The 20,306-nt window shown below is 43.3% G+C and overlaps 1 protein-coding gene across 1 annotated transcript; it reads right to left on the reverse strand.

The window, feature by feature from the left end:
* Positions 1-597: 597 nt before the first annotated feature.
* LOC117676515 (mas-related G protein-coupled receptor member A6-like) lies at positions 598-5,192 on the reverse strand. Its single transcript, XM_034436026.3, has 2 exons — positions 5,090-5,192; positions 598-1,758 (listed from the first exon to the last, which is right to left on the reverse strand). The coding sequence occupies exons 1-2, from the start codon at positions 5,177-5,179 to the stop codon at positions 745-747; spliced, it is 1,104 nt and encodes a 367-aa protein (XP_034291917.2). The 5' UTR covers positions 5,180-5,192; the 3' UTR covers positions 598-744.
* Between the last annotated feature and the right edge of the window lie 15,114 nt (positions 5,193-20,306).

A 20,306-nucleotide genomic window follows, 5' to 3' on the forward strand; every position in this document is an offset into this window, starting at 1 on the left:
AAAACATGCATCACAACCGCCAATGTGCGACACCTGCCGGCACACGATTTATTGAGCTTTTCAACCCCTGATAGGCCAACCATGGATAAATGCAAGAAAAGAAAAATTTCAGAAGAAAACAGAACGTTTAATTCAACTACATATCCTAGTTTTGTGGCCACTCAAGAAATAGTCAGGCACGGGAAGGGTTTTGTGGCTCCCGGTGTTTTCTTTTCTGTGGGAAATGGGTCCAAATGGCTCTTTGAGTGTTTAAGGTTGCAGACCCCTGCTTTAAATTGATTTGAAGTTCTGCTATGAACTGTCAATTTGAACCGTTCCCTCCTACCCCACACTGACAAATACACATATAGTATTTTCTTTTCCACTTTCACACTCTGGAACTTTCTTATCCTTTTTTTCTTTTTTTTGGTTTTCCCCTAAGTAATTTCTGATGTTTTTCACGCTTCATCTTTGTTAGGTGGAGAAAGGGATTTTTCTCTTCCTCCCTCCCTCTCTCTCTCTTTGAGATCAATTTTTAGAAGCTTTAGCATTTACAAAACCAATCTTCTTACCTTTCAGGAACATTTTAAAATAAGTGAAACACTGATATGAAAGGAAGCAGTTTAAAGGTATAAGCTTTATTCAATTGGGCATTGATTCAACACTTAAGATTTTATTATCCGGCATAGACTTGCTTGTGTTTGTTCACAAAAGAGAACCAAGCAAACAAAACACAGTCTCGCATCAAATATCGGATTCCCTTCCTTACATTTCTTCTTTTGTGGCCCAATATGATAAAAGTCTCAGTGGCTTACCAGATTTGTCCTTCCTGAAATGAAATCTTTTGCTTCTGGCCTCAGGAAGAAGTACTTTGCCAATAAGGATATAAAACACAGGATTGATGGTGCTGCTGACGGACGTGAGCACAAACGCTAATACTGAGACGACAGCAAAATGGTTACTTGGAGTAAGGAATAAGTATATGGGTCCCCAAGTGACCAGAGAAAACAAGATTCCCAGGACAATTTCTAGAGAGATTTTCCCTTGCTGGTGCAGATTGCACCAAATCCTCATAATCAGGGTTTGAGAGGAGATGACCATGACTGGAATGAAAATCATGAGGGAGACGACGACAATCACGTGAGTGTCGATCCTCAGGTTGAAGAAGAATAAGAGCTGGCAAGTGAGAGGCCAGAAAAGAACAGACAACATGGAAGGTGTAGCAGAAGACAGATAGGTCGATAGGTGGCACCGGTACCAACTTGGAGAAAGGAGGTCAAAACACCAATCCACCCCGATGGATATGAAAAAATGAGCGTTATAACCCTGCATGACGAGAAAGAGGTACGCCAGGGGGAGGAGCAACTTCACCAGGGCATCGCTGGAGTTCTCCCAAATATAGTTACTGAACGCCAACAGACAAATGCTACACAAAAAGATAAGGACCCCGAAGCTGCCAATAGCTAAATTCCAAATGCAGGTGGTCCACAAATTTCTCTTGAAGTGGAAGAGAAGGAAGAAGAAGAGGATTAGGTTTCCCAGCAGGCCCACGGTGAAAATGAAAACTAAGAAGCCGGCAAGAACACGATCTCTTAACAAACAGGCTAACAGGTCCATGATGCAGTCACATTCAGCGCCGAAAGAATGGGAACCGTTCCAGGTAAAAGTTGGGGAGAAGGTGGCATTCAGTTCGCTCTGGTTGAAAAGGCCACTTCTGAAATGTTGCTTTTTCCCAAAATCAGTCTCGTCATCTGCAGGAAGGTGTACGTCCTCTCCTTCCTAAAGGGAGAGAGGGAGATAGAGAAAGAGAGAAAGAAAGAAAGAGAGGGAGGGAGGGAGGGAGACAGACAGAAGGAGAGAGACAGAGGGAGGGAGAGACAGAGACAGAAGGGGAGAGAGAGGGAGGGAGGGAGGGAGGGAGGGAGAGAGACAGAAGGAGAGAGACAGAGGGAGGAAGAGACAGAGACAGAAGGGGAGAGAGAGGGAGGGAGGGAGAAAGAGAGAGAGGGAGGGAGGGAGGGAGGGAGAGAGACAGAAGGAGAGAGACAGAGGGAGGGAGAGACAGAGACAGAAGGGGAGAGAGAGGGAGGGAGGGAGAAAGAAAGAGAGGGAGGGAGGGAGGGAGAGAGACAGAAGGAGAGAGACAGAGGGAGGGAGAGACAGAGGCAGAAGGGGAGAGGGAGGGAGGGAGGGAGAAAGAAAGAGAGAGGGGGAGGGAGGGAGGGAGAGAGACAGAAGGAGAGAGACAGAGGGAGGGAGAGACAGAGGCAGAAGGGGAGAGAGGGAGGGAGGGAGAAAGAGAGAGAGGGAGGGAGGGAGGGAGGGAGGGAGAGAGACAGAAGGAGAGAGACAGAGGGAGGGAGAGACAGAGACAGAAGGGGAGAGAGAGGGAGGGAGAAAGAGAGAGAGGGAGGGAGGGAGGGAGACAGAGAGGGAGAGGGAAGGAGAGAGAGAGACAAATCAAATTTCGTTGGCAATGAAGAATGGCTGAATGAGAGAATTATAACATGTGGATTTCAACTCCCAGATTAGCGTAGCGTAGCATAGCATAGCATAGCATAGCATAGCATAGCATAGCTGAGCTGGCTGGAGAATTCTGGGAGTTGAAATCCACAAGTCTTAAAGCTGCCAAGTTTGAAGACCTCTGACATAGAATAATAGAGCTGGAAGGGACCTTGGAGGTCTTCTAATGTCCAACCACCTCTTCAAGCAGGAGACCCTATACCCGTGATGGCGAACCTATGGCACGTGTGCCACAGGTGGCACGCGGCGCCGTATCTGTGGGCACCCGAGCGTTGCCCTAGCTCAGCTGCAGTGCATATGCGTGCGCTGGCCAGCTGATTTTCGGGCCTTCCGGTCCCACTGGAAGTTGGTAAATGGGCTGTTCCCGGCCTTCGGAGGGCCTCCGGGGGTGTGGGGAAGGCTTTTTTCGCCCTCCCCAGGCTCCAAGAAAGCCTCTAGAGCCTGGGGAGGATGGAAAACAGGACTATCTGGCCCACCGTGCCATTGCATGCCAAAAGCGTGGGGAGTGTGGGGAGAAGGTCATGCGCGCATGCACGGGGAGGCGGGGTGCATTGAATTATGGGTGTGGGCACGCATATGCATGATGCCCCCACGCCCCCCATGCTTTTGGCACGCGATGGTAAAAAGGTTAGCCATGAATGCCTTATACTATTCAAGACACATGGTTGTCCAGTCTCTTTTTGAAAACCTTCAGTGATGGAGCATCCACAACTTCTGAAGGCAAACTGTTCCATTGGTTAATTGTCCTCACCGTTAGGAAGTTTTTCCTTAGTTCTAGGTTGCTTCTCTTAAAGAAGCATTATTTCAATTATGCTTCTTCTCTTAAAGAAGCATTATTTCAATTCATTTCAATTGAATTGAAATAATTCAATTAATTTCCATCCATCATTCTTTTTTTCTTCTGGTGCTTTTGAAAATAGTTTGACACCCCCCCCTTTCCTTTGTAGGAGCCCCTTAAATATTGTAACACTGCTATCATGTCCCTCCTAGTCCTTCTTTTCTTTAGATTAGACCTACCCAATTCCTGCAAACGTTCTTAATTAATTACCCCATTATTTTCCCCCTCAAAGTTTTAATCGCTCTCTGCAACTATTTGATTTACAGTATGCCTATTTTTTTAAAAAAAAAAAAGTTTAGTTTTTTTAAAAAAAATATAAGTCAAGAAAACAAAACAAGGAAGGTGTAAATAATAAAAAAAGAAACTGCACAGATTTCATTCAGAAACCTAAGGAGAGATAATTTTTTAAAATATTTTATTTTATGCATTTATTAATTTTATATGCCACTCATCTCTCCGTCAAGGAACATCACCAAAGTACAAACAAAACATGAAATATTAATAATTAACAGAAATCAGGTTAGTTAAGAACCAGTATTCAGTATTACTATCCAAAAAGTCATTTGCATAGATAATCTATTTTTTTTAAAAAAATTGTCAAATGAGACAATAGAAACTGATGTGGATAAAACAGACTTTAATCTTCACATTTTAAAGCAGTACTGATCCAAAGAACAAAGCAATTTTTTATTTTTAAAGATCCAGAATCAAGACAAATTGTAATAATATCTTGTTTTGCAGCATTTTATATTTGCTGGGGGGAAATGCTAATGAACCTTTTATTTGTTTGTTTGTTTGTTTGTTTGTTTGTTTGTTTATTTATTTATTTATTTATTTATTTATTTTTGAATTTGTATACCGCCCTTCTCCCTAAGGACTCAGGGCGGTGTACAGCCACGTAAAAACATAGACTACAAATATTAAAATACCATTAAAAGATATATATAAATTTCGCCCCATAATTAAAAACAGTAACAAACCAATTAAAACATTTAAAAAGTGTTAGGCCAGCCCGGCTTGCTGGAAAAAGAAGGTTTTAAGGGCACGGCGGAAGGCACCGAGGTCTTGGATTCTCCTTATCTCTGGGGGCAGCTGATTCCAGAGGGTAGGTGCCCCCACAGAGAAGGCCCTCCTCCTGGGGGTCACCAGCCTGCACTGTTTGGCTGATGGCACCCCGAGGAGGCCCTCTCTGTGGGAGCGCACCGGTCGATGGGAGGTCGTCGGTAGCAGCAGGCGGTCTCGAAGATAACTAGTCCTATGCCATGGAGCGCTCTAAAGGTGATAAGGGAAAAGTCATTGCTGAACACTTCATACATTGGGACAGTATTTTTCTACCCCTACAGTTCAAAAGTCAGACCTTACCATATCAATGTAATTTTGGAATCATGAAACTGGTCTTCACTAAAAGGAAGCAAACAGTTGATTGTTTGTCATCCAGTAGATTCAATAAAAAGGCATCTTAAACAAGGGTGAAATGGAGTGGTGGGTTGTCCCCGGTTCGGACCGGTTCGCAAGAACCGGTAGTAAAACCGGCGGGAGGCTCCGCCCACTGACCTGGACGTCATCATAGGTGATCTGCACATGTACAGAAGAGCATGCAATGCGAACCGGTAGTAAAGTTAAGTAGAACCCACCCCTGGTGAAATGAATTCAGGGAGGAGAAACTTGCTTTCCCCCTATTCTTAGCTTCGATTTGCAGTAGGCCAATTCATCTGGCAAAAGCAACATCTTCCTCATCCTTTCACTCACCTTTGCAACTGAACAGTTGAGCAAAACAGAGGATGTCACAGTGGCTTCTCTCACAATGCACCAAAGGCTGAGCCAGAAGAGGAATGACATCACTTGCTCTTTCCTTCTTCCTAAAGAAAGAGAAAAAGATCAGCTGTGCGTGGGACATACCGGTTTTGAGGGATATGTCTAGTCTAACCAAGAGAAGGAACTAGGTCTTTCAATATCTGAGGAGATATTGCAGATAAGACGGGATCAACCTATTCTCCAAAGCACCTGAGGGCAGGAGAAGAAGTAACAGATGGAAACTTGTCAAGGAGAGATCCAACTTAGAATCACGGAGAAAGTTCCTGAGAGTGAGAACAATTAACCAGTGGAACGATTGTGGGTGCTCCATCACTGGATATTTTAAGAATAGATTGGACAGCCATTTGTCCAGAATGATATACGACAGTGATGGCTAACCTTTTTGTTGTCGCGTGCCAAAAGCAGGGGGAGCGCAGGGGTGGGGGTCACGCACGCATTCCCACACCCATAATTCAATGCGTCCCCCCCACACACACACCCTGCTTTTGGTACGTGACGACCCTCCCTAGGTTCCAGAGGCTTTCTAGTAGCCTGGGGAGGGCAAAAACGGCCTTCCCCACCCTCCAGAGGCCCTCCGGAGGCTGGAAATGGCTGGAAGGCCCATTTTTCACTCTCCCCAGGCTCCAGAGCCTTTCTAGAAGCCTGGGGAGGGTGAAAACGGCCTTCCCCATCCCCCCAGAGGCCCTCCGGAGGCCGGAAACAGCCTGTTTCCCGACTTCTGGTGGGCCTGGAAGGCCCGAAAATCAGCTGGCCAGCGCGCACATGCGTGCCGGACCTGAGCTAGGGCAACGCTCGTGTGCCCACTGATATGGCTCCGCATGCCACCTGTGGCACGCGTGCCATAGTTTCGCCATCACGGATATAGGATCTCCTGCTCAAGCAGGGGGTTGGATTAGAACACCTCCAAGGTCCCTTCCAACCGAATTATTCTGTATTCTGTCCAGTTTTCTAATCGATGGACCCAGTGGTTGGCTGCAACCAGTTTTACAACTGGTTCGGTGAGCGTGCGCTTTGCGTGCATGCGCGCCTAAGGCGCTTCCGTACAGCGCTGAAAATGGAGCATTTTGAAGCTCAGCTGCTTACCTTCCAAGTCATCAATGGTAAGCAGAACAGTGAGGGGGGAGGAAATCAGCTGTGCCGCACAATTGAGATGAGCTAAAAAGCAGGAAATATAGGACAGGATAGGGCAGGGGTGGGTGGGTGGGGCCAGATGATTGTCAGAACTACCGGTTCGCCTGAACTGGTCCAAACCGGCAGCAGACCACCACTGGATGGACCATTTTCTCCCATGAGTCCCAAATAGAAAATCTATAAATCCCCTGTTCTCCTTCTGCCCTTGAACTTTGAAGTGCCTTTGAATTATCATGGCATTTGTTGACATTACATCAAGTCATGGTTAGTTGAGTAATGTTTAATTTATTAATTAAATTATTAATTAATATTAATTAATTAATTAATTAATTAAGCCACAACTGGTTGTGCTTCCACAATACTTTTACATAAACTACCTTTATAACCCAAAGCATAAGCTGTGATTTATAAACCAGAGTAGCTTCATTCATACGTTATATTATGGAACTAATTAACGTCACACAGTAGTTTAGCTCAGTATAGCAATAGCACTTAGACTTATATACCGCTTCACAGTGCTTTTACAGCCCTCTTTAAGTGGTTTACAGAGTCAGCGTATTGCCCCCAACAATCTGGGTCCTCATTTTACCCACCAGAACAGTTAATCAGTGGAATGACTTGCCACCAGAAGTTGTGAGTGCTCCAGCACTGGAGCGTTTTTAAGAAGAGATTGGACAACATTTTTCTGAAATGATACAGGGTTTCCTGCCTGAAGAGGAGGTTGGACTACAAGACCTCTAAAGTCTCTTCCAACTTTGTTATGCTTATTATTATCTGAGAGCAAAAAAAAAAAGCCTCTTTACAAAGGTATGGGACATTGCTCTCTCTCTCTTTTTTGGGGGGGAGGCATTGCTTTCTCAAATTCAGGGGCTATTTATTCATTTTATTCATCAAGCAAAAATTACAAATTCGAACCAAGAAAATAATAATAATAATAATAATAATAATAATAATAATAATAATAATAATAATAATAATAATAATAAGAAGAAGAAGAAGAGGAGGAGGAGGAGGAGGAGGAGGAGGAGGAGGAGGAGGAGGAGGAGGAGGAAGCGGTGGAGGAGGAGGAAAGAAGAAGAAGAAGAAGGAGAAGGAGAAGGAGAAGAAGAAGAAGAAGAAGAAGAAGAAGAAGAAGAAGAAGAAGAAGAAGAAGAAGAAGAAGAAGAAGAAGAAGAAGAAGAAGAAGAGGAGGAGGAGGAGGAGGAGGAGGAGGAGGAGGAGGAGGAGGAAGCGGTGGAGGAGGAGGAAAGAAGAAGAAGAAGAAGAAGAAGAGATTTGTGATACGAAACCCAGCATGGTTACCTTGTTTGCTGTGTATAGTCATTTTTGTGTAAATAATAATAATGATAATTTTATTGTCATTGTACATGTATACACAGTATGCCCATACAACGAAGTTCACTTAACACCCAAAAACCAGGTCCAACACACATAACAATCCCCAAACACACTCCCACCCACCACAAATTCCCCACCCCTAAACCACCCAAACATCCACACAACAGACCATAAGACCTGTTCTTTCCAGCTCCGTGCCAACTCAGGTGCCTGAGTTTTATTATGCCATAAAAAAAGAAAGGTTATGAAACACATCGCTCCCAATTATACTTTAGGAAAGATAATCAAGACACCCCTTGTTCTCATAAGTCCATCGGGGTCATAACTATGAACCCAGGAAGCCACAACACGAATGATAAAGTGCTGTTGGAAATAGGCTTAACGATATCGCTACTCATCCTCTATGTGAATGTGAGTCTGTATTTCGGAGTTTTCCATCCATCCTACCAGTTCTGTTATGTTGCTTTGAGTTTTCTCTCTAACCCTTTCCCTGTTGTTTTCTCCCCTCCGACCTCTTATTCCTTCTTCTCTTTTGCTGGTTTTTTTTCCCCCTCCAACTGTCACTAACGGTGACTTGGTTCTATCCCCACTTGGTTCTATCCCCATGTTCTACAACATTTATGTCACTGCTCTTACGTTCCATCCACTATGATGCTAGAAAATGATGTTCAGAATTCTCCATCCGATTTAGGGGGAAATTTATCCATCCGTTTCCATCAGTAGGAGCAACATCTTTTCACCTTTAGTATCCTAAAACACGTTTTAGGCAATATTTTTTTTACTGGGTCGTCTGAAGATTTAAGGCATACAAACATGCCTTTGGATTTCCAATAATTACCTTAATAATGTGTGTGTGTGTGTATATGTGTGTATAAAAATATATATATTTGCCGATAAAGAAATAATATTTATTATTAATATTTAATATTAATATTATATCAGCAAATATAAATTTGGTATAAAATGGTTTGTCGTGAATGCTTGAGGGTTCTTGGATTGGAGCTGAAAGGCAAAAGGGAAACAATATGCTCCTTCCCATATTCGGGTAGACCAGGTGCTTCAACAGAACATTAAAATTTCCATTTTGCAACAGTTCCGTATCGGTATATATCCACAATTTATATTTTCCTCCCCTACCTATTCACATATTTATATTTTTGGTTCCCTTATTCCTTACATATTTTATATACTACTCCTTACTTATTATACATACTATTATATCACTATATTATTTAACATACATTGTATATTTAAAACCGTTTTACTAATACATATTGATATGTGTGGTTCCCTTATTCCTTACATATTGTAAATACTACTCATTACTTATTATTATAATGTATATTAATAAATAATAAGTAATTAATAATAATTAATAATGCACCTGAAGACAGGACAAGAAGCAATGGATGGAAACTAATCAAGAAGAAGACCAACCTAGAACTAGGAGAAAATTCCTGACAGTTAGAACAATTAATCAGTGGAACAACTTGCCTCCAGAAGTTTTGGGCACTCCAACGCTAGAGGATTTTAAGAAAAGACTGGACAGCTAATTGTCTCAAATAGTATAGGGTTTCCTACTTGAGACGGGGGTTAGACTAGAAGACCTCTAAGGTCCCTTCCAACTCTGTTATTCTGTTACTGAAATTATGTCAACACAAAACACAATTTAAATAGCACTTTCTTTTCTGGAAAAAAGAAAAAGAACTCTTCCTATTTTAAAAAGTGATTCCAAGCCTATTTCACAGTTGATGGGTAAATCTCTTCTTATAATTAATTTCGCTTAAGGAAATTCAGACAGGAAACTTCTCCCGAACATTCTCCCCCCCCCCTTCTTTCGATTCTCATTTGGTCTGGTAAAATAGAATTGTTTTTTTCAAATTTCTTTTAGAAGAAACAGAATTTTGGAGAGTTTCTCGGGGGCAACATGTGCTGCTGACACCACTATTATAATTTTGGACAGTGCTGAGGCCGAGAGTGTTCAGTCTTTCGTGGATAAATGTTCCTGGCTTCCCAATTGAATTGCAGAAACACCAAGAGGAAATTCCTGCCATGGACTTGGTGTGCTACTGTTGTATCAGGGGTGAAATGCTCCCAGTTCAGACCGAATCGCTCAATCCGGTAGTGATGGAGGCGGGTGGTTCGGAGAACCGGGAGCAAAAATCCCTGCCCGCCCCCCATACCCAGCTGAGCCACACAATCATCAGAGGCTTTTTTTTTATTTACTTTTAAAAGCATTTTTTCTACAACTTCTTCGGCCAAAAAATGCTTTTAAAAGTAAAAAAAAACAACAAAACAGGCTCTGATGATCGTGCGGCTCAGCTGGGATCGTCAAAGGCTTTTAAAAGGAAAAAAAACCCCTTTTTTCTTTTAAATGCCTCTGACGATCCAAGCTGAGTTGCCTGATCGGCAGAGGCTTTTTAAAAAACCTCAGCTGGGATCGCCAGAGCCTTTTGAAAGCATTTTTTTTTACAACCTCTTCGCTGAAGAGGTTGTAGAAAAAATGGTTTTAAAAGTTAAAAAAAAATTGGCCACGCCCACCCAGTCACATTAAACACCCCCCCCCCCACCAAGCCATGCCCACAGAACCGGTAGTAACAAATTTTAGATTTCACCACTGTGTTGTATCTTTTACAATGGCTGTCTCTCTTATTTCAAGAAGGAAAGGCTGCTGTTGAGAAAACACTGGAATATTTCCCCTTTCTTTTTGAAGAAAATTAGTCCACTTACCGTATTTTTCAGAGTATAAGATGCACTTCCCCACCCCCCTAAAAGAGGGTGGAAATGTTGGTGCATCTTATTCACCGAATACAGCTGTTTTTGGCATCCCGAAGCCCTGCCCCGCTCGTCCCATTTTTGCAAAAGATGGACTGGTTTTTCGCAAAAACGGGATGCGCAGAGGGTTTGGGAGGCCTGCAGAGTGCTCCTGGGGGTCGAGGGGGGGCAGGCAAAACCTTTTTTTCTTACTCACCTTTTCGAAATCTCGGTGCGTCTTATACTCGGGTGCGTCTTGTAGTCCGAAAAATACGGTAGTTCCTCTCCGGGTCCAATTTTGATGAAGAATTTCAAAAGGTCATTTGTACCGAGGAATAGAGTCACCCTCTTCTTTACAATGAATATAAACAGAACCGAAATACAAGAGTTGGAAGGGACTTGGAGTCCCTTCAAGCAGGAGACCCTATACCAGTGGTGGGTTCCCAGTTCGGTCCGGTTCGGCCAAGCCGGTAGCGGTGATGATATGACATCACCGAACCGGTTCTCCCCCCCGCCCTCCCACCCCCCACCCACATTATTCTTACCTTTTATTTGGTCCCACCCCCAATCTATTGCTGCCTCCTGAGTCCCACCTGATGACTAGAGGGGAAAAAACTGTTTAAACTCTTGCTGTGGGGCTTCAAAGGACCGTCCTACAGCTGATCAGTGTTAAAAGCAAACAAATGAGTTGGGTCGTAAGTGCGAAGACTGGTCTTAAGTGTGAGGACCTTCCAGAAATGACTCTGACCAGCTAGCCACGCCCACCTAGTCACATGACCTCCAAGCCACACCCACAAAATAAGCCACGCCCACAGAACCGGTAGAAAAAAAATTAGAACCCACCCCTGCCCTATACCCATGATGGTGAACCTATGGCACGTGTGGCAGAAGTGGCACATGGAGCCATCTCTCTGGGCACGTGAGTCCATCGCCTGTTGCTCTTCTGGGTTCCAGTGCACCGGCCAGCTGGTCTTCACAACATGGGAGCAGCAGAAACCAGAAGAGCAACTGCCCAGAGCACATGTGTGTGCCAGGGAAATGATCTTCTAATTCCATGCATACGCACCAGCCAACTGGTCTTCTCAGGTGCCATGCACACCAAAAACCAGAAGACCAGGTGGCTGGTGTGCATGCACGCGCCGGAAACCGGAAGAGCAGCTTCCTGGCATGTGCATGCGCTCCTGTTTCCGGCTGCTCTTCCGGTTTCCGGCATGCACATGCTCCTGTTTCAGCACTTGGTGCTGAAAAGTTTTGTCAACACTGCCCTATACTATTTCAGACAGTGTTGTGGCCCGTACACAGCCTGTGCAGCTGGTGGCTGATTCAGACAGCGAGGAGGATGGTATGGTCCTGCGCCAGCAGCCTGTTCAGCTGGCATTCGAGTCAGACAGTGAGGAGGCTGGAGAAGATGTGGTGCCAGAGGCGGGGATTCAGCCAGGGCCTTCAGAACCTCCAGAAGCTCCCATAAGTGAAGAGGAAGAAGAGGAGGAGCCTCTTCTTGATGCACTGGCGCGCAGAGCTGCCAAAAGGCAGGAATGGCTCCTTAGGAGGAGGTCTCCTCGAGAATAAGGTTTAGGGCTAATTGGCCATTCCCTTAGCCTATTTAAGGAGGAACGCCGACTGAAGCAATTTGCAGGGAACAACTTGTTCACTCTCCTTCGTGCCTTGATCTTCGTTCTTTGCAAATTGCTTCTGGGCTTTCTGCTAATCATAGTAAGATTATGATAATTTATTCTTTGGATTTTTGTAGGCTGTTAAGAAAGTTAATTAACAGCCTTTGTTTTTTTTAAAAAAACCCTTATTTAATTTAGTAAACTAAACTTTGTGTATGCTGTGTTCTTTGGGGTCCGTAGCTGGGGCAAAACAGACAAATAGCTGTCCAATCCCTTAAAAATCTTCAGTGGAAAACCAAGAGAGCCCAGTTGCCATTTGAAAAAGCACCTTTGGACAACCATGGCCTGGATGGTTGAGAATCTCCGTAGACACCGCCAGCGACCCACAATTTCTGGAGGCAAGCTGTTCCACCGATTAATTGTTCTCACTGTCAGGAAATTTCTCTTTAGTTCCAGGTTGGTTCTCTGCGTGATCAATTTCCATCCATTGTTTCTTGTCCTGCCTTCAGGTGCTTTGGAGCAGGGGTGAAATGCTCCCGGTTCAGATTGGATCGCCCAATCTGGTAGCGATGGTGGTGGATGGTTCGGAGAACCGGTAGCAATAATCCCTGCCCCTCCCCTTGCCCAGCTGAGTCACCTGATCATCAGAGGCTTTTTTTTTTTTTTTTTTACTTTTAAAGCATTTTTTCTACAACCTCTTTGGCCAAAAAAATGCTTTTAAAAGTAAAAAAAAAAAGCCTCTGATGATCGCGCGACTCAGCTGGGATTGTCAGAGGCTTTTAAAAGCATTTTTTCTACAACCTCTTCAACTTTTTAAAAGTTAAAAAAAAAAGTTGGCCACACCCACCCAGTCACATTACCCCCCACCAAGCCACGCCCACAGAACTGGTAGTAACAAATTTTACATTTCACCACTGCTTTGGAGAATAGGTTGATCTTCTGCAACCAAATTGCCAAACTTAGAACTCAAATCAACAACATAACAACCAACCGAAGCTACGAGAAAGAGGGTGAAGACAGTTCCTCCTTAATAGTTCCCAGAGTGTATTGCTTTATGAGGGTGGTAGTCTGCTTTAGTTTGGCAAGATTCTGTCTTTGGGTGAGGAACAATCAAGAAGTCTGTTGGGAAGAATCACAACTTGTCCTTCATGAGGAGGAGTGGCAGCTATTGTCCGGAAGAGCCTTTGACCTCGCAGGATCCCTGCTCCGGAGATTGTTGGGTGTGAGGGTCTCCTCTTGAGGTTGGACTCAAGGGTTCAGTTGGGCTTGTTGTTGATGTACCTGCCTCCCAGCTGTGTGACAACAGCCCTGCCTGTGCTGCTAGAGGCAATAGCCAGGTTGGCGGTGGAGTTCCCCAGGCTTATGGTACTGGGGAACTTCAACCTACCGTCACTTGGCGATTCCTCAGATGGGGCTCAGGAGTTCATGGCTTCCATGACAACCATGGACCTGACCCAAGTAGTTCAGGGTCCGACCCATTGAACTTGTTATAGTGATCTTGCGAGACCCGGCCACAAATTGGAGTGTATGTGTTTTAACGTTTTAACGTTTTAAATGTCTTCTTTTAACTTTTGTATGGGATATTGTTGCATTGTTTTATTCTCTGTTGTAAGCCGCCCAGAGTCCCTTGGGAGTTGGGCGTCATAGAAATGTGACAAAATAAATAAATAATAAATAAATAAATGATTTTTGGAACCTGACAACTCCATAAACCATATGGGTTTGGAAAAGAGAATTTTCCTAGATGTCGGAAAAAATTCTTTCTCTAAATGAAAGGATTATGATGCTATGTTGAAGTCAAACCATTCTCTCTAAAGCAACTGGAGAAGTGAGGCGTGCCAATAAATCTATTTTGCATACCCAATACATTGACAACAGAATTTCGTTTTCCAACCTCTTTTCTAATAGTAATTTGCTCCTAAAAGAGGAAGCACTTCCCGACACTCAGGAAAGATGGTTTCTCGGGCAAAAGTCCAGACAAACCATCAGCCTTTTGCATGCAATTCTGAAGGGGCTCTTTAATAATAATATTTTAGGAAGACTTGCTAAAAAAGAAAAATATTCTTTTAGCTTTGGCAATTGACTCAAAGAATTGGAATTGGTATTATTCATTGTGTGTATTTTTTGTAAAGGAGTTTTTATGTTTCTAATGCCATTTTTATTTCCTACGGCATCTTTCATTCAATAAAACCTTCAATTATCTTCGAATGTGGCATGTAAATGTAGGGAGGAGATCTGGCAGTTGTACAATACAGCGTATTTACTCCATGGATTGAATCGGGATATGAAGCAAGCCAACAATAACAAATGATACCAATAAAGGAGAATATTTGTAGCTCAGAGTTGAAATGAGAAGTCTTTGGTGCTCACTGATCTTGGTTATTTTTTTTTTGTTTTGTTTTTTTTTTTCAAATGTTTCGTTACCCAAACAAGATAACTGTCAGGTTTCGGTGTCGTCTCAAATAAATTGCATTTCCAAACAAATAGACTTTGATGAAATCTTTCATTTATTAAGCACAACAATCTGTCCCCGACTACGTCGTAGCCAACACTGACTTCCTGACCCCAAACCTTCCCTTTCCGTTCCCCAATTCTCTGTGTCTCATTGGTTATCTTCCAAATCACTCTCCCCATATCTACTACTTCAGCTCCCAGGAATGTCCCCCCTCCCATCCCATCTCCTAGGGGATATTATCTTCAGGGAAAATAAGTAGGTGAAAAGTCAAGCGTCCTCTTGCCAGCTGCCCCCTCTTCTCCTCCTTATGTCAGCACTGGAATGAATGTAGTTTGGAGTGCTGACAGTAACATTATCAATTCTAGACCAGCAGTGACAATGTTATTTGTAGTGGTGCGGTGCATTGGTGGATTCAAATTTTTTTACTACCGGTTCTGTGGGCGTGGCTTGGCGGGCGTGGCATGGCTTGGTGGGCGTGGCTTGGTGGGCGTGGCAGGTGAAGGAAACTGTAAAATCCCCATTTCCTCTTGATCAGCTGGGACTCGGGAGGCAGAGAATAGATGGGGGTGGGGCCACTCAGAGGTGGTATTTATCACTTCTCCAAACTACTCAAAATTTCTGCTACCAGTTCTCCAGAACTGGTCAGAACCTGCTGAATACCATCTAGAGGTGGAGCTCTCGCCTCATAATCAGGAGTTTGTGAGTTCGATCCTAAGTAGAGGCAAAGATTTCTCTCTCTGGGCACACAAAGAATATATCTGCTGGAAAAAATTCCGCATTGGCGATAGGAAGGGCATCGGGCCATTAAACACTCTGCTAGCTCCATTCAGTTGCCCAGACTCCACCCCATAAGGGATTATGGTGTCATTAAAAGAAGATGACTGGTGATATTATCTAGTTTGGATAACAAAACATCTACAAGAAAACAACCAAGTTCAGAGAGCACTAAAGACCCCCTCAATGACTCTTTTTGAATAAGTAGCAATGAAGATTCAGATGATTGACAGACAGACAGACAGACAGATGTAGCCATGCCAAGTGACAGCAACATCAGGAAGGAGCCTGAGAAGCTGGAGAAGTGACAGGACAAGAAGTCCTAGACAGGATATTGAAAGGAAATGTCAAAGTTGACCCAGTAAGGGTACCCAGGACTATGACTCCTAAACACGTCACCCTTTGAATTCTTTTTACATATGAGAAAACAATGTCAGAGTTTCAATAGAAAAGCATATAGAAAAGCAGCTCAGGGTTGAGCTGTGGAATCCTTGATGCTCTCTGATCTTGGTTTCTCGCTTTCAGAAGTTTCATTATCCAACTAGGAGGTAACATCCTCAACATGAGTCATGTTATCTAATTGGATTATGAAATACTTACAAGCAAACAACCAAGAACCAAGGAGTCCACAATGTCAGAGTTTATTGGCCTGAAAACAAAATATGGCTATTGAGGCCATAGACCAGGGGTGTCACACTGGTGGTCTGCAGGTTGGATGTGTTCTGTCCCCGTCTCACACACGCACACAAACAGACAGCCGGGGGTTAAATAAACTGGCAGACAACCAATTCTTCCAATAAGATGCTTGGCAGCAACCCAGTAGCTACTTGCCAAGGACTTTTACTCAATAAACAAAATACACACAGTCAAGAATTGTCCAGTTCGTAAAATAAATCCAAGGCCGATAATGTTGTTTCCAGAGATGCAATGTGACTCGATGGTAGTTAGTTTTGTCCGTCACAGAGTCTGAATGGCCACCTCACCCCCTTTTATACCCTGTGGGGTGTGGTCCAGTGACTCAGCTTAATCTCTGGCACGCCTTTTCTTCTGTTGCACGCGCTTATCTTTGCGACGCTGCCAAGGATCCAGCCAAGACTCATTACCCTCATCACTATCCACCTGTGGCTGCGTGGACGTGCTTGGCCCCGGCCCTATCTCTTGCCCTTCGGCGGACACCGAAGGCATTGCCAGAGAGGAGGGTCCTGGAGAGGGAGGCCTTGCCAACTCCTCTCCTTCACTCTCAGAGTCCTCTCCTGCCGATGACACAGGCTCAGGTAACGGAGCCACAACAGGATGCATCACATGCAGGCCACACCCACCCCAGCTCCACGAAAGGAAAAAAAAAACATCATGATACATCATGTGACGGCAACATGACATGGTGAGTTGGACATCTGTGACCTAGCCCAACTGACTGGGTTGGTGGGGAAATTTGGATAAAAGTATCCCCAAAGATGATTCTCCATTCTGTGCTAGAACATGTCCAGAACTCATGTGTCAGAGCTTCAAGTTCAGCTAGGTCAGGAAACAGATACCACAAGCAATACTAGAATTCTACTGGTGGTGGCCATAATAACACATTATTGAAAGCACAACAGGGTTTCCTCACCCCCCTCCCTCTTATACTGAAGAGTATCAAGACAAGACAATTTTGAGATTCATTCTCCTGCTTTCCCGGGTTAAGTTCATGCTCTACTATTAGATATCACTTCTTTTATCTATCATCGATCCTCTCACCCATCTCCTCCCACTTATGACTGCATGACTGTAACTTTGTTGCTTGTATCCTTACAATTTATATTGCTTGTTTCCTAGTATGATTTGATTGCTTATTTGTACCTATGAATATCATTAAATGTTGTACCTTATGATTCTTGATGAATGTATCTTGTCTTTTTATGTACACTTAGAGCATATGCACCAAAGACAAATTCCTTGTGTGTCAAATCACACTTGGCCAATAAAGAATTCTCTTCTCTTCTCTTCTCTTCTCTTCTCTTCTCTTCTCTTCTCTTCTCTTCTCTTCTCTTCTCTTCTCTTCTCTTCTCTTCTCTTCTATTCTCTTCTATTCTCTTCTATTCTCTTCTATTCTCTTCTATTCTATTCTATTCTCCAAGATGAGGTTCCAATATTTTGGAGAATGTTACAAAACAGGTCTTACACTTGCTTCAGAGATTTGAAGATGCTCCCATAAGTCTTATCTCAAGGCAAAATTTGACCAGTTCCCTCAAGCTCTTTCCACAGGCCTTATCTTCTAATTTCTTGACCATCCTAGATGTTTCTGGAATGGAACATAGCACTGAAGATGGAATCTGACCAAAGTAGAATCAAATGGAGCATGTGTCTCATGATTTGGAAATTATATTTATGAAGGCCAGGCCTAAAATTGAATTTGTTACTTCTCTGCAGCCACATCATGCTGCTGGCTTATATTTAATGTCTAGCCAACTACTATTTCAAGATCTTTTCAATTACCAGATCATTATCCCTCATTCTTTGCTCTATTACCTTTACCTTTCTTTCTATCCATTTATCAAGGCTATTGCTGAGCACATTGTAAGCCGCCCTGAGTCTTTGGAGAAGGGCGGCATATAAATCAAATTAAAAAAAAAAAAAAGTCATCTGAAAATTTCTGTCTGTCTTCTAGGATGTCTGTCTTCCAGTTTTATGTCATCTGCAAAATTTGATAAGCATTTCCTTCACTTCTTCAGACCCAGGCTGGTTCCTAGGATTTTTGACAGTTTTCTCTTCACTTGGAACTGAAAATTCAGATGAGAAATACTGTACTTCTAAAAATGCAGAAGATAGAAACAAAGCATATTGTGTAAAAACCATTGTGTTCTGTTAACTCAAATTAAACAGGTTGTATAAACCCAGCCAGGATTTTTCAATTCCTCTAAAAGACTCATTATTTACTTTCTCTCTTTTATTCACTTTATCTAGTTAATGTGCTTTTATATTGACATTTGTAATGAATACTTCGGATGTTATGAAGCTGTCGTGCAATCATGGATAGAATGAAAGGAAGAAAAAGAAGAAGGGTTTTGTGATTGAAATGTTCATTACCTGTATAATCTTTTTTAGCTCAGTGATCTTAATTTTTTTTTTTTTTGCTTAAAAAGTAAAGTTTCTTGGGAGCTGAGCTGGATGTTTGTTGATTTTTTGCAAAGAGATAGGTCCTTTCCTTGTTGTAGTGTGCTTCTCCCACTTATGACTGTATGACTGTAACCTTGTTGCTGGTATCCTTAAGATTTATATTGACTGTTTCCTAATATGATTTGGTTGCTTATTTGTTCCTTATGACTCTCATTAGGTGTTGTACCTTATGATTCTTGACGAATGTATCTTTTCTTTTATGTACACCGAGAAAGTATGCACCAAGACAAATTCCTTGTGTATCCAATCACACGTGGCCAATAAAGAATTCTATTCTATTCTTCTTCTGACTTTATCAATAGCACTTAGACATACCAGCATATACCACTTCACAGTGCTTTACTGTCAGGGTGGCAATTAATCCCATTCTGCTTTTGGGTAATTGCACCTTGATTTAGAGAAATGGATCGTGACCTTTCCTTGAAGTATACGTTAGGAAAATAAACCCGAAGATATGTTTTCTAAAAAAAAACTCATTTATTTGTTATAAAGAAAATAAAACATCTCACTAGCTAATTAGTTACATCTTGGCAAAACTTTCTCGGCCACCTCTCTTGGCCGGAGAACAAAGAAAGATAGAAGAAAGTTAAGGAATGTGGACATGCGCAGTTAGCTTAGAGATAAGAACTTGGCAAGCTACGGCATGTCTGAAAGTTCAAAAATAAGAGCTCATCTCGTAAATACAAAAACGCAGTGACATTCACAGCCCTCTCTAAGCGGTTCACAGAGTCAGCATATTGCCCCCAACAATCTGGGTCTTCGTTTTACCAACCTTGGAAGGATGGAAGGCTGAGTCAACCTTGAGCCAGTCAGGAATGAACTGCTGGCAGTGGGCAGAGTTAGCCTAACTCCCAGAGCTAGCCTGAGAGAATTTTCTAACAGTGAGAACAATCAACAGCTTGCCTTTGGAAGTTACGGGAGCTTCATCACTGGAGGCTTTCAAGAAGAGATTGGACTGCCATTTGTCAGAAATGGTGTAAGGTCTCCTGCTTGTGTGTGTGGAGGGTTTAGATTAGATAACCTACAAGATCTCTTCCAACTCCGTTAATCTGTAATCTGGACTGGACAACCACTTGTGTGAAATGGTATAGGACAGTGATAGCTAATCTTTTTGCCGTAGTGTGTCAAAAGCAGGGGAAACGTGGGGGAAGTCATGCATGCACATCCCACATCCATAATTCAATGTGTCCCGCCCCCATGCATGCGCGCATGATCCCCCCCTCACTCCCACTGCTTTTGGCACACGATAGCATGGTGGGCCCAGTAGGCCCATTTTCCGCCCTTCCCAGGCACCAGAGCCTTTCTAGGAGCCTGGGAAGGGCGAAAACAGCCTTCCCCACCCCCCTGGAGGCCCTTCGGAGGCTGGAAACCGCTGGTTTCCTGACTTCCAGTTCCACCGGAACTAGGGACACCGGAACACCGGAACTAGGGCAACGCTTTCGTGGCCACTGATATGGCTCTGTGTGCCACCTATGGCACCCATGCTATAGGTTCGCCATCACGGGTATAGGATCTCCTGCTTGAGCAGGGGGTTGGACTTGAAGACCTCCGAGGTCCCTTCCAACTCTATTCTATGTTTTCTATTCTATGAACCAAACAGGGCTAGCAATCTAAGGCTGCCAAGATGCATTAGCATTGTGGTCGCCTGCCTAATGTAACATCGCCATACGCTAAATAAATAAATAAACACCTCGGATTCACTTGCTTTGAATCGTCGTGTCTCCCCTCTCATATTCTTCTCCTCAGTCAACGCTTGCATATGTCTACCTCTCTGTCCAGAGGGAGTTTGCGATATCTCATTCCTGAATTTCACCGCACAAGGCTTTTGATCTTGTTTTTGGATTCTAGCCTTCTTCAGTTATCACCACACATCTACAAGATCAGGCTAAGCTATTCTAAACTTTGAACCAATTCTCAGTTGGGCCTCTTT

The sequence above is a fragment of the Pantherophis guttatus genome, chromosome 3 (assembly GCF_059756535.1).
Source record: "Pantherophis guttatus breed Tessera chromosome 3, ASM5975653v1, whole genome shotgun sequence".
NCBI lineage: Eukaryota > Metazoa > Chordata > Lepidosauria > Squamata > Colubridae > Pantherophis > Pantherophis guttatus.